This window comes from Natrix helvetica (genome assembly GCF_964273705.1).
Source record: "Natrix helvetica genome assembly, chromosome: 1".
Classification (NCBI taxonomy): Eukaryota; Metazoa; Chordata; class Lepidosauria; order Squamata; family Natricidae; genus Natrix; species Natrix helvetica.
This window is the reverse complement of record NC_138548.1, coordinates 198,330,978-198,347,677: the sequence shown is the minus strand read 5'-3', so window position 1 is coordinate 198,347,677 and position 16,700 is coordinate 198,330,978. Positions and strand designations below refer to the sequence as shown.

At 37.8% G+C, this 16,700-nt stretch overlaps 1 protein-coding gene across 1 annotated transcript; it reads right to left on the bottom strand.

Annotated features, from left to right (window-relative positions):
* Nucleotides 1-2,936: 2,936 nt before the first annotated feature.
* Nucleotides 2,937-16,220, bottom strand: LOC309385011 (uncharacterized protein). The gene is made up of 5 exons (XM_081939045.1): nucleotides 16,187-16,220; nucleotides 6,632-6,803; nucleotides 6,238-6,482; nucleotides 5,662-5,801; nucleotides 2,937-5,191 (listed from the first exon to the last, which is right to left on the bottom strand). Coding segments are annotated over exons 2-5 (1,206 nt in total). The 5' UTR covers nucleotides 6,634-6,803; nucleotides 16,187-16,220; the 3' UTR covers nucleotides 2,937-4,372.
* Nucleotides 16,221-16,700: the final 480 nt, after the last annotated feature.

Genomic DNA, 16,700 nt, shown 5'->3' with positions numbered 1-16,700 from the left:
ATTAAGGCTAGATTAAGTTTGGATTGGAGGCAGGTAGCAAAGCAAGAGAGGTGAGGAAAATGGGAAGAAAAGCTTGATGTTACTCTTTGTCCTTGATACTCTGACCTTTTGCAAAACTGAATCTGAAGGGACTGAGCCAGAGCTAGAGACAGGGATGGCAGGGCTTCCTCAGAATAACACTTCTAGGCCAAATGGCCACCCTAGGCCAACTGTTCTATGCTCCCAAAGTGGTCAGCCAAAAGAGAACAACAAACAAAGTGGACTGCCTATTATACAGTAATAATACTGTAGATCAAATCAAATCTCTGCTATGGTTATATAGACCAGCATAAATAGTAATAGAAGGAGATAACTGGGGTTACAATGTGCTCCTTCTTGGTGGATCAAATATATTTTCATGAGAACCAAACTCCCAAAAGGCATCAGGACTTCAATGGAAGACTGGGAATATTTTGCAAGTGTCTGTGTAAACCAATTGATTCCTGATTTAAAAACAAAAATGGTCACAAAGGTAAAATAACAGGTAAACCCATCATATCTTTTTCTCGTCACTGCAAAATCATTTCCTTATGCCTTCAAGCACTTTCACTGAGAGTAAGGATTTTGGATGTTTGTTCAAGATTTTCCTGCTGCCCTCCCCAGTTTTTGTTATCTTTGACAAAGTGTAATATTTCTTATTTCCTAATATTTGATTTCCACATAATGGGACTATTTCTGTTAACAACAATTTAAGTCAGGTCTATTGCAGTGCACAGATTCAGTCTAGCCTGGTTTGAGGGAAGAGAGACAAAAACTGGGAGATGTTGGTATCTCATTCAATTGCTGTGTCCTCATAAAAATTATGATCCACAATTATTCCTAGTTCATACATAATTCACCTTATAATATTGTATATATTAATAATAGTATTCAGGCATTTGTATTACAAGTCCACTTGAAGTGGAAAAAAAACCCCATTTGCCTAGGATCACAGAATCAAATAATTAGAAGGAGCTATGAGGTGATTGAATCCAGCCAAAACAGGATACAATACTATAGATTCAATCAGGCAGAAAACAAGAAAAATTATATCCGGTTATTCTATTCAGGCAGTTAAAAATTGCGTCTGGGGCCGCATTATACTGCTGGGTCTAAATCAGCAGTCCCTAACGTTTCTGGCTCCATGGACCGTCAGCAGTGGCAGGGGGAGGGGGATGGTTCTGTGCATGCAAACTAGATCCCACGCATGTGCAAATGAAGCTTTGTGTGTTCGGCCACCACTTGTGTGGCCCGGTTCCCAATGGGCCAAGGACTGGTATCAATCTGCGGCCCGGGGGTTGGGGACTCCTGGTCTAAATCACTTTGCAATCAACTATCTTTTCCCCAACTCTCAAATACTATTACAAAGCCAAGTGTCCCACCCCCCCCACCCCCACACACACAGTTTACATGTGCATTTGATTTTGGTAAATAACTCTGTAGTAGCTTCTATTAAAATTCAGTTACTTTCAGCCCATTTCTCCAACCAATCATGATGTTTCTATTTACGTCTTATAGGACATTGGCTATTCCATCCAATTTTATCTGAAAATTTGGTAAGTTTTCTCTTCCTTTCCTTCACCCAAATAATTAACATTAATAATTAACATTTTTTCCCCTTAGTTCTAGGTTGCTTTTCTCCTTGATTAGTTTCCATCCATTGCTTCTTGTCTTGCCTTCTGGTGCTTTGGAAAATAAGTTGACCCCTCATCTTTGTGGCAACCCCTCAGATATTGGAACACTGCTATCTTGTCACCCCATGTCCTTCTTTTCACTAGACTAAACATATCTAATTCCTCTAACTGTTCTTCATGTGTTTTAGCCTCCATCCCCCTAATGATCTTTGTTACTCTTTTCTGCACTCTTTCTAAAGTCTCAACATCATTTTTATATCGTGGTGACCAAAACTGGATACAGTATTCCAAGTGTGATCTTACTCATGTTTTATAAAGTGCTACTAATACTTCACATTATCTTGATTCTATGCCTCTGTTAATGCAATGTAAGTTTGCATTGCCTTTTTTGGCTACTACCAAAAAATTAATAAAAGTGCTGGAGAGTAAAGGACTCAGGAGTGACCTTTGCAGAACTTCACTTGAAATCTCTGATTTTGTAAGAACCATAGATAAATAAATTTCAGTACTATGTACTAAAGTACTGTGGCAGCTACGAATCTACATGTCTTACTATTCAGTTCACAACAATCTTTAGTCAATGTTTTCAGTTATAACTATCCTTCTCCATTCATTTCTCACTTGTTTGTTCTAGTGTTATATATCATCCATAGCTGTGGTGAATAGATTTTTCATTTTTTCACCTAAAAGTTTACAAATTCAATCCTTCAAACTTCTTGTGCCATTTCTGGATTTTCAAGTCTTCAGATTTTCCCATAAGGTTTCCTGATAGGTCAGATAGTGGAAGATATGAGTTTATTACAGGAAAAACCAGAAAATGAGATTTTTTTCCTCCCTTGAATGCGTGAAACCGTAAAAGAAATGATGGAAGATACAGTGCTCCACATGGAAGAACAGAACATACTATTGAAGTCTGGCAGCAAATATCTGATTTTTAGTGGCATTTTTGTAATAAAAAGGCATCTGTTCCTTCCAAATTCTATTCCTAAATGAAAAAAAAGTCAATTATTTTAGCTTTGCCGATCTTGGAGATATCACTTCATATATTCTTAACTTAAATAACATCCTTCCAAGACACAACTAGCCTGCCTCTCTCTGCCTTAATTAAAACTCAACTTCTCTCGGCAAATTCAGGAACTGACAAAAAGAGGCAGACCAGTTGGTCACAAAGGCACAAACATATACAGAATACACTGTAAACTCAATCATAAAGATTGCATGTAGTCTAGGTTATCCATGATATTAAACCTGAGTACAAATTCCCCATTAACTTAGAAACAAAGCTTAAAGTGCATAAAAGGATTTATTAAAATGCATAGAAATATTAGGTACCACATGTTTGTGCTTGTGAACATGCCATCTAAATAATCCTTTTTTAATCCAAATTAAGCAAAATACAATGATTTGTAATGACATCACATAAGAATTGCAGTTAAAAAACAGGGTCATTGCATTCATCTACGTAGTATTCAGCTTCTTTGACATGTGGCATCTTGTCCAAAGCTTTCTGTACACTTAGAACACTTTTAAACATAGCATATGAAGTGCATAACCAAGCCCAAATTAGTCAAGAGGTACAAATTGTACAGAATTGAAATGAGCCTGTAACCTTAGAGTAAAAAACTTATGATTATAAAATAATTGATTATCCTTTATTTTCTATTGTTTTCCTTTTTTTTCTTTCACTTCTCTTTGATTTCTCTTTCTTTCCATTTTCTTATTTAATATTAGTTTGTATTAGTTTTTGTTTTATATATAATAATGTGTGTGTGTAGGTGTATATAAATTTGCTGCAGTCCACCCTGAGAGTCAACAATCATATCTGTCTTATCTGAAGACAAACATGGTCTACCAAATGATTAAATTTCAGTGGATTTTCTAACTGGAAAAAAAATAGGCATAGAACAAAAAACAAGCAGCTGCATTGAATAAATCTGTGATTTCCCCCTCCCTCCCAATTCAAATAGTGTCACGTGGCCCTCAATATCCATTACTCATCCATATCTGGAAGTGTTTTAAGAAAAATTCAGTTCCCCACCTGCAATTTAGTCTTTAGAGTTTTGATCATAAAATAATAAACCATATTTTCTAAATTTATTTCCAAAGCAAATCTATCACAACTATTAAATAATGCACTATGCAATTTATACATTGACTATTTATAATTCTCAGAATGTTCCTCATTATATACAATAGTTGCCTTTGTTATGTGCTGGTTACTAAATCCCCTCAATATTTAATTTCGAATGATATCCATTTCTTTAAATATATTATGTGCACATGACTGCTATTCTTCAAAAACTGCTCTGTTGACTTGCATTAGTTTCCTGTCCACTGTTCCTTTTGAATGTTATTGGTTCAGTCATATTGGTAACTTTCTTTTATAGAGAGAATGGCTAAACCATAGTGCTATACTAGAAACATTTTATTTTAAACCCATTAGAGAAAGAAAAGAAAAGAAAACCATAGCAAAAAGAAATAAATGATTGATTAGACTGATGTCCTGTGATGTGTATTTTTCTGGACGTCCGCTACTTTTATTACCCCTTCCTGATTCCCCTCTCATACTTGTGAGGATTCTCCTGATCAAAGCAATTCTGCGCCACCTCACAGCACCCAGTTTCAGAGCTGCCTACTCAGAAATGAAGATGGGAGACTGTGGCTATGCTGGATGGGGCAATTCATGCCAGAAATGGAACCTCCTGTTTGCTCCTTGGCAACTATGGTTCCTTGGCAACTATGATAAGATGAACGGGTAAACCTTCATTGATATCTGTTGCCGTATTGGATGTTGGACGCTCCATAGTAGTGGTCTCTAAAGGCGGCAAAGGCTTCGATGGCAATATTATACTTGTTTGTGTAACAAAGCTTGGTTCAGCTGTGAAAGGTAACAGTTTTTTGGTGAAAGATTTTTCACTGGTTTGCTTTGACTCTCTAGTGTTCCAGAAGGGCTGTTTTGTCGTGGACATTTCAACACTTTCTTTGATTGTAGAAGAGACTACAGATTGAGACTGGTGTGCTTTTGCAGATATTGCAGATGAAAGTTCTCTAAGTTTGGAAGAGATTTTAGATGGTACTTTTGTAATTGTTGTAGAGGTCCTTTGGGTGACAAACATTATTACAGGTGATGTCTGTTCAGTTCTGGCTTTTACATTCTCAGGCTTTTCAGTTTGGGGAAGGAACTGCCTTGATGATGTAGATGTTTTGTTATCGTGGGATTTTGTAAGAGGTACATAATTGACCACTGGTAGCGATATGGTTGTTTGAGAAACTGGGGCTGCTGTTGATACCTGCTGAGTTGCTGAAAGTGTCTTGTTCATTGTTTTGGATATGATCGATATACCTGGAGTAGCTGCAGGTAATTCTTGCTGAAGAGGATTTTCTAGGGATCCCTCTTGCCTTAGCCATTTTAGGTGGGTTAAAAGCTGGGCAGCCAAAATAGGACCAGAACAGTTATGCAAACTCTGGCTCACAATGCCCATCACTTCCCAATTTGATGTACCTGGGTCATTGCACACCACTGGAGTACCTACAGGCACCTACAGTAGAAGAAGAAAGAAGGCATGAAAATCAAGCATGAAAATCAACTAGGCAACAAAAAGAGCCTAAAATACTGGTGCTTTTTTGCTGGTGAATTGGCTATGCAGCTGAAATTTTTAATCACTGACACTGTTATAAAGGGTTGGGTTCAGCCAACATAACAAGCTTCTGACACATCCAATGAGTTTTAAAAATAGATTTTCTTGGTTAGCAAATCCAAATTATACCAGCAAAGTTTATAAACATTAAAACACTAAAAGCTCAGAAACTATTCTGAAACAAATCAAAAGGCTTTATCCCTGCTTTGAAACAGTAGCATTCAGGTTTTAATTATGTAGATAAATAAGAGGGCCTTGGAAGGGTCATTATTTCAATGACCTTCATAGCCATGAGTTTAAATGGTCAAGGAAAGCATAGTAAACATTTCTTCATCCATAGATTTGACCCCGAATCCATTTATATAGGTTACCTTGCAATCTGCATGCTTAGGAGGTATTTTTCTTTCAACACACAAGTTCCGTTCATTTGTAGATCCAGGCCAGTGCTTAGAACACTCTAAGACACTTAGACTCTCCACAATGGTTATCTTTAACAACAACTTTGTGGTTTCTATAGAGAAGGAGAAAAGATCCTCAGCTACCTGAACTGTTATCCTATGTCAAGGTTTCCTGCAGTGCTTCTTTTCTCTTAATATGTTTATGACTATATATGTGCAATATTATACTTTAAATAGTGGTACTCTTTATTATTTTTTTAAATTATCAAATTCTGAAAAAGCTGCTTATCCTTTTTTCTGGTTTTTGCCCATATTTTCAAATACTGTCAAAGCAGCAAGAATAAACAATTCCCTAGAAATAATAGTGATTGCATGTCAAATACTAGGTGCCACGCTTATCCAATAATTCTTTACAGTTATGCCAAATGCACTAAATTCTACCTTTAGTTAGCTGTTTTTTAAAATAAATGCCACATTTGTACTTGTGGCATTGATCCCAATACATTTTTCTGATATCCAAAAACCCAAATGGAATGCTCCCAAACTCACCATTAGTACTTTGTTCCAAAATCATGCATTCCTCTGTTTTGTCATAAGGTTTTTGTTCTTTGGGGATACAAGCTGGCCACATGTCTTGCCTTCTTAAATCAGCTGGCTGACCAAGCAAGATTAGTCCCATGTCATTATTGGGTGCTGTATTCCAAGAACTGAAGCCCCGGTGTAGCAGAAATTGGCTCACTGTATTGGTGGAGAAACGCCCATGTGATCCAGTCAACTCTACTTGGCTCGGATTCCTACAAGACATACATAGCATGAAGTAATCAAGGGAGATGTTTCTGGTGGCAGGACTTTCCCATAACCTGGAAGTTGTTTGGTATTATATTTCCCCATATGCCAATCATTCCTAGAAGGAAAACGTATTCCAATTTCTTCCATTACTCACATCAGTAGGAAGCAGTTGGCTGCCGTCAAGACCCACCAACTGCTCAGGATAACTCCTTGGCATCTCCTGCCATTGCCATAGATGTTCACAAGCCATGGTACTTCTGAGGTGTTATTATGTTCCGAGTGTTCATCTTTGTCTGATTTGATTTGCAAATGCTGAAGATCACAAACTGTAGGAGACCAGTAGAATATTTTAGAAAACCCTAATTTATACATTTTATCTGTACAATATAACATACTCTTCAGTGTTGGTAAGCTGTAGTTCTGATCACAGAACTAAAAAGCTTACAAAAACTATTGTTAGTGAAGAGATTATTCACTCACCAATATCCAAGACAATTAAAGGAATAAATAACATAGCTTCATATAATTCTTTAACAAAAAATAAGAAAATCAAAATAAAGTACTAGAAACAGAATTCCAGATTCTATATATTATTGATAGTAGTAACAGTAGTACATGAGGTGGATAAGAATAATAACAACATAATAATGGATAAAAATGTCAAGTCTGAACATCTGGCTAACTGTGTGATGAACCATAATAGACCCCCAATGAGGAATTGCTGTGGTTATGGGATTTGTGTGCTCTGAAGAAGATGAGAGCTATACCAGAGGTTCAACCATATTGGAGAGATCTCACCATGGGAGGTAGAGGAGGATTGTCTCTCCCATAAAAAAATTTGAGACATAATTTACAGAAAGACATAGTTCCTCGGTCATCACCAGGGTCAACAAGGACCACATTAGATGTTGGAGTTCTTGGACATCTGGTGAAAAAATGGGCTATAGGACTTATGATTGTTGGCTGAGCAACCAGGACCAACAGCTGCAAAACTACTAGAAGGAAAGGTGTTTACCCATTGCAAATATACAGAGATTGAAAACAAAGAAGTTACAGATCACATCCAATAAGAAGAGGATTTTTGAAATGAATGCACCAGTTCTGGAAAGAACAACTACCAAAATCAGAAATAGTAGAAAGCAGATCAACATTGATTTATAATATGAAATAAAATATTCACAGAAACAGAATTAGAAGAACTGCAAAAGTCTACCCAGGACAAAGAAAATCAAAGTCTTGAAAGAAGTAACTCAAATTGTTGAGGCAAACTGGGAGGAAATGGCAGTAGTCGAGGCCAGCATAACTATTTAATATTTTTCATTTGGAAACCAGGCGCCCTCTTTTCTGCATCAGAAAGAACAAAGCCCTCTCACTAAAGAAGAATTGAAACAAAGAATAACCGAGCATCTAGAACAGCACAAAAGTAATAGAATAAGGATCCTTGCATTGAAGGTTCCAAAGAAAAGGCTAGCATAAGCCGAACAGAATAACAGAATTAGAAGGGACCTTGGAGGCCTTTTACTCGAAACTCCCTTCTCAAGCAGGAAACCCTATACCATTTCCAACAATGGTTGTCCAAACTCTTCTTAAAAAAACCTCCAGTGTTGGAGCACCCACAACATCTGGAAGCAAGTCCTTCCATTAATTGTTCTAACTATTGGGAAATTTCATTTCCTTCATTGATACCTTCATTGATTCATTGATACCTGACAGATACCATTTACCTTAGATGGGTATTTTTAATCTTTGCATACTGCCCAGTGTCACATCAGTGAAATGGGCAGCTATATAAATTATCCAAACAAAAAAAAACCCAAAGCCTTACCTATTGTATCATTGTCTCAGAGTAGCCTCAACTTTGTCATGCTTAAGACTAAACATGCCCATGAAAATTAGCTGCATCTCTTAAAGCTTTATATTCCAAGAGCATTGTGGATGCTTGGGATAACCATTTTCTTTGGGCCTTTGAAAATACTGAAATGGCTTTTATTCTCTCTTCCCTTTAAAATATATATATGTATTTGAAGATCAGTGTTTTTGCAGAATGTGACATTTCTTGAGAATATGGATATGGGATAAAAAAGTTATGAATAAGTACCACTTGGAAGGATTGTTTTTAACCAGACTTTCAAATATTAATATATTTTCAGCTCAAAAGCATAGCAAAGCTTCCATTTTAATGCAGAATTGAAGTACTTAGCCAGAGTAACTGCAAATGCTTAATAATGAAATATTCCAATACTATGGACACTCATTATATTTATTTGCACCACCCTTTCATACTGTATTATCAAATATAAGCACCAGCTCACTGCAAGAAATGAATCAACTAATCCACAGCTCAACTGCAATTATAACTGAATACCTGGGATACAAAATCAACGAAGAAAAAAGAGCCAAACCACCAAAACAGAAGATCAGGTTGGAAAATAAGATCAGCAAGCTGAGATCAGATGCAAGTAATCCAAAACAGATGAAAGAAAAGAACTGAAGAATAAAAAGACCGAAGAAGACCTGATCAAGAAATAACACCTAGAAACAAGGAAGATCAAGGAAACACTGGAAGTAATAAAGCAGCATATAACAGCCTATAGCCAAGAACATTAGCAGATACAAAGCTCAAAATGCAAATTATGGGCAGAATCTTCAATTTCAATCCAATCAGAAACATTTCTACCAATCTATCAATGGAGAGACTGCATTGAATCAGTCAACACCTGACAAGGATGAAACAGTGCAGTTTGGATGCAGATATGGGATAACCCAAAGAAATGCAGCATGAATGCAGCTTGGTTAATGGAGGTGGGTAAGAATAAAAAAGAAGCTAAAAGGAAAACTTGCAATAATAAGAGAAATTGGGGGGGGGGAAGGATGGTCAAGAAATGGTCAGCATCAAATGAAGATGAATTGCTTGGATTTTAGTTGAAACATCTGACTGGTCTACATTTATTCCTTGCTAAGCAATTAATATACTGCAAGGAGGTGAGATTGAAGAATGGTAACATCTAGCAAAACCTTCCTATAATGAAAGATCCAGCAAAAAGGATAGCAGCAGACAACTACAGGCCAATTATCTGCTTACCAACAACTTTCAAGTCGCTAACTGATATTGTACCTGATGGAAGTCAACAGCACCTAGTTGAAAACAAGTTCTTTCCACCTGACTAGAAAGGAAACCACTCAAACAGCAGAGGAACAAAACATCAATTCCTAATTGACAAGATGATTATGGAAAACTGCAAGAGAAGGAAGACCAACTTGAATGTAGTGAGGATTAATAACAGATGTCAGTAGAAATATCAGAAGTTTTGTGCAAAGATCAGTGGCACGATGGAAGACATTGATGAATGGTGGTAGACCGGGAAAGGTTAATATCAAAAGAGGAAACTTTCAAGAAGATTTGCTATCACCTCTACTATTTGTCATTGCACTGATTTCTCTGTCAATCATCCTGAATAATCACCCTGTGCTATCAAACATCAAAAACATCTGCCAAGTTATCCTATCTCCTTTACATGGATGATCTGAAGCTGTATGGAAAAACACCACCTGAAATATTATCACTGCTCAACACTGTCCAATATGTACAGCCAAGATATTGCAATGGAGTTTGGACTGGACAAATGTGCCATGATCACCATTAAATAGAGAAAAATACTGAAAACCAAAGGTATCAAGATGCCCTAGGAAATAAAATCAAAAGTCTGGATGAAGATGATCACTAAAAATACATGATCATTCTTGAAATTGACAATATCAAGCACACTGAAGTCAAGAAGAAGATTAGAAGTGAATACATCAAAAGAATGAAGATCTTAAGGTCCAAGCTCAGTGGAGAAAATACCACCAAGGCATAGCCAGACAATTCCCGTCTTTACGTTCATAGCTGTAATAGTGGACTGGGCCCAAGCAGAACGAAAAGCTGTGGATAAGACCAAAAAATAATGACAATGAATCATGCTCTTCATCCCCCCCCCAATGATGTTGCAGGCTCTACTTACCAAGGAAAATAGGTGGATGCAGAATGTTTCAAGTACAGGAGTTGATTGAAGAGGAAAAAAGAGGGCATTGGAAAAATATTTGAAAAACAGTGAAGAAGATGTATTTAAGTTAGTATACCATGAAGACTTACTGAGTACTTAAGTGTTCAGTGTTTTGGTTTATTTAGGATGGTTAGTTTACTTTTCCAGACATAAGTCTATTGAAAAACTACCTACATCAACCAAGTGCTTCACTATCAGTACCAAACTTACAACCCAACCTCCCATAAGAGAAACTGTTTCCAATGCACAAACACATTGCAGCAACACTGAACATCAGAAAATATCTGAACATCTATACAAGGTTTTCCAACAAAATGGATACCCACACAACTTTATTAAAACATACCTGACTACTCAGTCTACCATAGCTCAATTAATACGAGCTGTGAAAAAGATAACAGTGTCATATATCAAAAAATATCTCAGAAACTACCAAGAGACCACTATAACCACATGGCATCATTGTAGCACACAAACTAACTAAAGCTCTCCAAAGCATCCTAAGTAAAGTAAAAGACACAGCAGCCTCAGAAGAAAAAAACAGGAGTCATCTATAACATAGAATGTAAGGACTGTAACAGCTACTATGTAGGACAAACAGGCAGAAGACTAGCAGAACACATCCTTGAATACCACCTCATAGTCAAGACATGATGAAAACTTCTTAATTTCACAACCCATGGATAGACTCAACCATAGTTTTAACTGGGAAGCTGTAAGCAACCTAGATCCACCCATCCCAAAACATCAGACAATTCTTGGAGGCCTGACACTCAGAGAAATCAGCCATCAACAGGCACAGAGATAAACAACATTTACATACCCCTCAAGAGTCAGTTAAAAAACCCAAAAGGAAACTAAAAAAAACCAAACACCTTCTCACCAGCAATCAACAGCCATATGAGCCGAGAATAACCCCAAGATTAATATCTAGACCAAGGGTGTCAAACACGATTTAATTGAGAACCACATCAGGGTTGTGTTTGACCTCGGGGGATCATGGTCATGTGGCCAGCTTGATGTTACTCATCAAGGCTCCATTTTCTGCTGTGACAGTCTCTTGCAGGCCTTTGCCAGTGAAAACAGAACCGGGGAGGGGAGGGCATGCGCAGCCTGTCTGGGCTTTGTTTTTGGCAACGAGTACCTCCGGCAGCCCATTGCCATTGAAAACAGAGCTTGGGGAGATGGCCCGCAGCCTGCCCAGGCTCCATTTTCACTGACAGAGGAACCACGGGCCAGTCCATCATTGTTTTCAGGGCGGGCCCGTGGGCCAGATCTAAGTACCCTGCAGGCCTTGAGTTTGACACCCCTGACCTAGACCAACAATGAAGAAGTAAACAATACCCCAATCAAGGAATACCAACACAAACAGGTCAACACAAAGCAACAACCTAATCAAGGAATACTAAGAACACTCTCACCAGTACAGACAAGGCAGTTGTTAACTGAGTCCTTGACTTACGACAACAATTGAACCCAAAATTTCTGTTGCTAAGCAAAGCACTAGTTAAGCAAATTGTATCCCATTTTATGACCTTTTTTGTCACATTTCTTAAGTAATCACTGCAGTTATTAAGCAAGTCATGCATTCATAAATCGAATCTGGCTTTTCCCATTGACTTTGCTGTAGTTCCTAGAGAGGGGAGGGCTCATGGTTTAATCAGGGCATCGTCTTGGAGGCTGGCTGGGAAGATTACAAATGGTAATCATATGACCTGGGGCAGTATAACTGTCATAAATACACGCAAGTTGCTAAGCACCCAAATGTTGATTGCGTGACCATGGGAATGCTGCAACAGTTGTAAGTGTGAAAAATGATCATGTCACTTTTTCAATGCTCTTGTAACTTTGAACAGTCACTAAACAAATGGTTGTAAGTCAAAGATTTACCGGTAGTATATAAAAATAAGAGCAAACCCCACTTCCTTTTCAAACAGACAAGCACCTGCCATATGACATCCGAGACTTAACAATTGTTGATAAGAAAGACAAAAGAATTATCATGGCAAAATAAAGCAGAGATAGCATCACTAATAATAGACCCCTTTGGGTGTAATCCCAAAAGATCTGGAGCACCACTTGAGCACCATTGGCATTAATAAAATCACTGTGATCAATTGCAAAAGGCAGCTTAACATGGAACAGTTTACATCCTACAACGATATCTTTTAACACCATGAAACAATATCTGTGTATCCTAGATCCTTTGGGAGCACTTGATAGGTGGATAAAAATGCCAAATTCAGTCTAAATATCAGGCTGACTATGCAATGAACCATTATAATAAATCTAATAAATTATAAATATCTTACAGGGTGACTCATTATTACCTAATTTAGTAGTTTCACTTTCAATGATTTTGAAGAAATCTTGAATACCAAACACCCCCCCCCCCCCAGAAAAAGCTAATAAAATCTCTCATTTGCTTTATATGAATGATCAGAAGCTCCAATTTGACTGGAAAATCAAATTGAAATCTAATAATTGACAAACATTAATTATTTTAAACACAGATACAGCAATGCAATTTGACCTAGAGAGATGTGTTATTATAATAATAAATTGGGGTAAAATCACAAACAATAATGGAATTGAAATGTTGAATGCCCAAATTAGGATAAAGCCTACAAGTATGTGGGAATTTTACAGTTGGATAGTATCAAGTATGGAGAAATTAAAATGTGATCACTAAAGAATAGATCCAAAGAGTGAGGTATTGTTTGGCTAAACCTGTATATGATACACTGCTGGAAATATTAAGTGGACTCAAGCTGAACTGGACCAACAAAACAAGAAAGAGATGACTATTCACTATGCATTACATCCTATGATGATAGTAATAAATTATACCTGTCCCACAGAAACAGAGGTAAAGGTTTACCTCAAGTCAAATAAACAGTCAAAGATGGAAAGCCTCCCTGACTGATTACATAAGACAGCCAAAAACAAGCATTGATGCAATTTAAAATTTTTTGAATGTGCAGGAAACAAAATATGAATATCAATATAATGTAATTAAAACAAGAATAGAATGCTGGCAAGGAAAAGCAATATATGCTCAATTTTTACAAAAGAGTGAGGCGAAAGTAGATAAAGCTAATACCTGGCAATGGTATGGGCTTACAAGTGGAATATTAAAAAAAGAAACTGAAGGCTTTATTTTACCGGCTCAAAAGCAAGCTATTCAAACTAATGCAAACAAGGCCAAAATTGAAATATCATCAAATGATTCAAAGTGCAGATTGTGCAAAGAGGTAGAAACAGGAGATCATATACTTAGCTCGTGCAAGAAGTTTGCACAAACTGATTATAAACAACACAGTCACTAAAATGATTAGCTGGAACATCTGTAAAAATTATCATGTGCCAGTACTGTTCTAAAAAATCGTGGGAAGATTGAGTTTAAAAGTAGTAATAAACGAGCAGGTATAAATATTGTGGAATTTCTGAACACTGATAATACAGATTTAACTGTTAAAAAAGAAGAAACTCTGATAATTGATATGGCAATAATAGATAATAGAATTAAACACAAAGAATTAGAAAGGATCAGAAAATATCAAGATCTGAAAATCAAAATTGAAACATTGTGGCATAAACTGGTCATGGTGGTCCCAGTGGTTATCAGCACACTAGGTACCATACCAAAAAATCTTGGATGGCATTTAGAAAATCTGTGCAGTGACAAAATTTCCATCTATCCATTATGGAAGTCCCCATTGCTTGGATCTGCACATATCCTATGCCAGTAGATTACAATATTCTAGCTTTTTGGGAAGAGAAGAACTGAACGCATATGAAGACCAACATCAACTAAAATATTGGCAGCTGTGAATTTACAATGTTGAATATATAATAATATAGTTCAAATTTCTAAATAATATATTGTGTCTTGAGTCTTCCAAGTTAAATATATCACAACTTAAAAAATATGAATATTGAGGTTGCATAGACCTCTCTGTCCTCCCAAAGAAGGAACAGGACTCAAGTCTACTACATTGGCATGTTGTTGCTTACAGTGGGAAGAGGAAGAGGAAGACAGAAGTAGCTGGAAGATAACATACAGGCTGAATAGATGCCCCATCTTGATTTCTGTAGCTAAGGCTACTGCGAGAGAATGTGGGACATCTAGGATGGAACTTTTGAGCTCACAAAAGGCTAATTTGTGACCTCAGTTACATAAAGCTCTAATGGCATGGCAGATAGTCTCTAGTATTACCAACTCTTCTGGTAATCATTAGTCCTAAACTATCATAGTTGGTGTCTCATATTCACACTCTTAAATGCAGTGGATACGACACCATATATGATGAATCATTTCCTTATTAAAAGCAAGTATATATATTTTAAAATGCAGGCAGTGTAGTACACATTCTCCCCAACACCATTTGCACCATTTGAAAGTGCAAATCACTGATTTTCTTTTTTCAGCACCTGTTCAGATATGGCCAACTTTCCAATTATAAACATGGGGAAAGAAGGCACCCCCTACCACCATTTGAATTAGAAAGGGGCTCACATATGCTGGACCATACCGTGTTTCCCAGAAAATACGACATATCCTGATAATAAGGCCATGCCACATTTTTCTGGTGGGCAAAAATATATGCCCTCCCCTGCAAATAAGCCCCCTGGACAACCCCCCCACCTCCATCCAGGCAGAGCGCCGGCAGCTGGCCCACAACCATAGAGCGTACGTCCAGAGCGGCCACTGCTGGAAGGCTCGGTTTGGAAGCCGCCGAAAAAGCCATGCTGGGATGCAATGTCAGGCTGGGAGGTGGGTGAGCAAGAGCGGAACAGCCATTCTTGCAACCCCCCTCTCCAGCCGTGCAGAGCGCCATTCACTGGCATTTCGAAGGCACCAAGTTACAGGAGCCGGGCAGCGGCGAACAGGTGCTCACACAGCTTTGCGATACCCCTAGGTCAGTGAATGGCGCTGTGCCTCGCTTGAAAGGGGATTTGCTGGGTGGCTGCTCGTGAGCATGGTCGCTTCATGGCTGTTGTGTTACGCTGCTTTGGCGCAACACAGCCATTCGCCCATGAGGCTGTGGCCAGCTCTTTGGGAGCCCACTTGCAAAAGAGCAGCCGCCCGGCAACCCCAAAACAATAAACTCTCCCCTCATAATAAGGCTCAAGCCATATTTTGTGAGTAAAAAGAAAATAAGACCCTATCTTATTTTCGGGGAAACACGGTAGTAGTTAAACCATGACATTTCAAATACACATTAGATGGATGCATCTTAGCATGCTAGGCCACTAATCCGAGATATCAAGTCATAATGATGGAATTTAAACAATCTGCTAAAATAGCAACAGCATACATGTATATACTGCTTCATAGTGCTTTACATTACACCCTCTCTAAGCAGTTTACAGTCAGCATATCGCCCCCAACAATCTGGGTCCTCATTTTACTGACCTCGGAAGGATAGAAGGCTGAGTCAACCTTGGGCCCTTGAGAATCAAAGGTAAACCAAACAGGCTATGTTTATTATTTATTTATTAATCAAATTTATAAAATCACATAACATTATATGACTTTGTGCAATGATTAAACTTGCCCAGATCTTCAAAAATCTTCATTGTTTTACTATAGTGGAATTTTGGGTTTTCATTGTTAATCCATATTGAAGTAGGGTATATTGGAGCAAATATTAATGCCATACCAAAAAACGTTGGCAAGAAAAGCGAAAGGACTTGTCCATGTACTCACCAGGAGTCAATAGAGACTCCAACGGACAAAAAAGGTATGCAAATTTCAGCTTCCTTTTGTATCTAATTTACAAGTCTTCCCCGAGGCAGAGCTGCGAGATGCGTTGGACTACAATCCCCATAATTTCTAACCAGCACCAACCAATATATTAGTTTCTAGCCCAACGAAAGTAATCAAATAAAAATAATCAATTTTCAGTGTTTTAATTTAAAAAACACAAGGGGCGACTAACAAAACAGAGGCTGCTGGAAGCCGACATCAGTTTAACCGCCGTTCCGAAAAGGTTTTTCGCTAGTCGCCATCTTACCAAAAAGAAATCTTGGCTGTTGCTATGGTTTCGGTTGCGAAGACCTTTCTATCTCTTTAACTTTCTCTCTATGGTCGTGTATTTGAAAAGCTTTTAAGACGGGGGAGGGGCATGATTTGCTCCCGATTTGGCCAATGAAAATGTAACCTCGCCCTGGAAA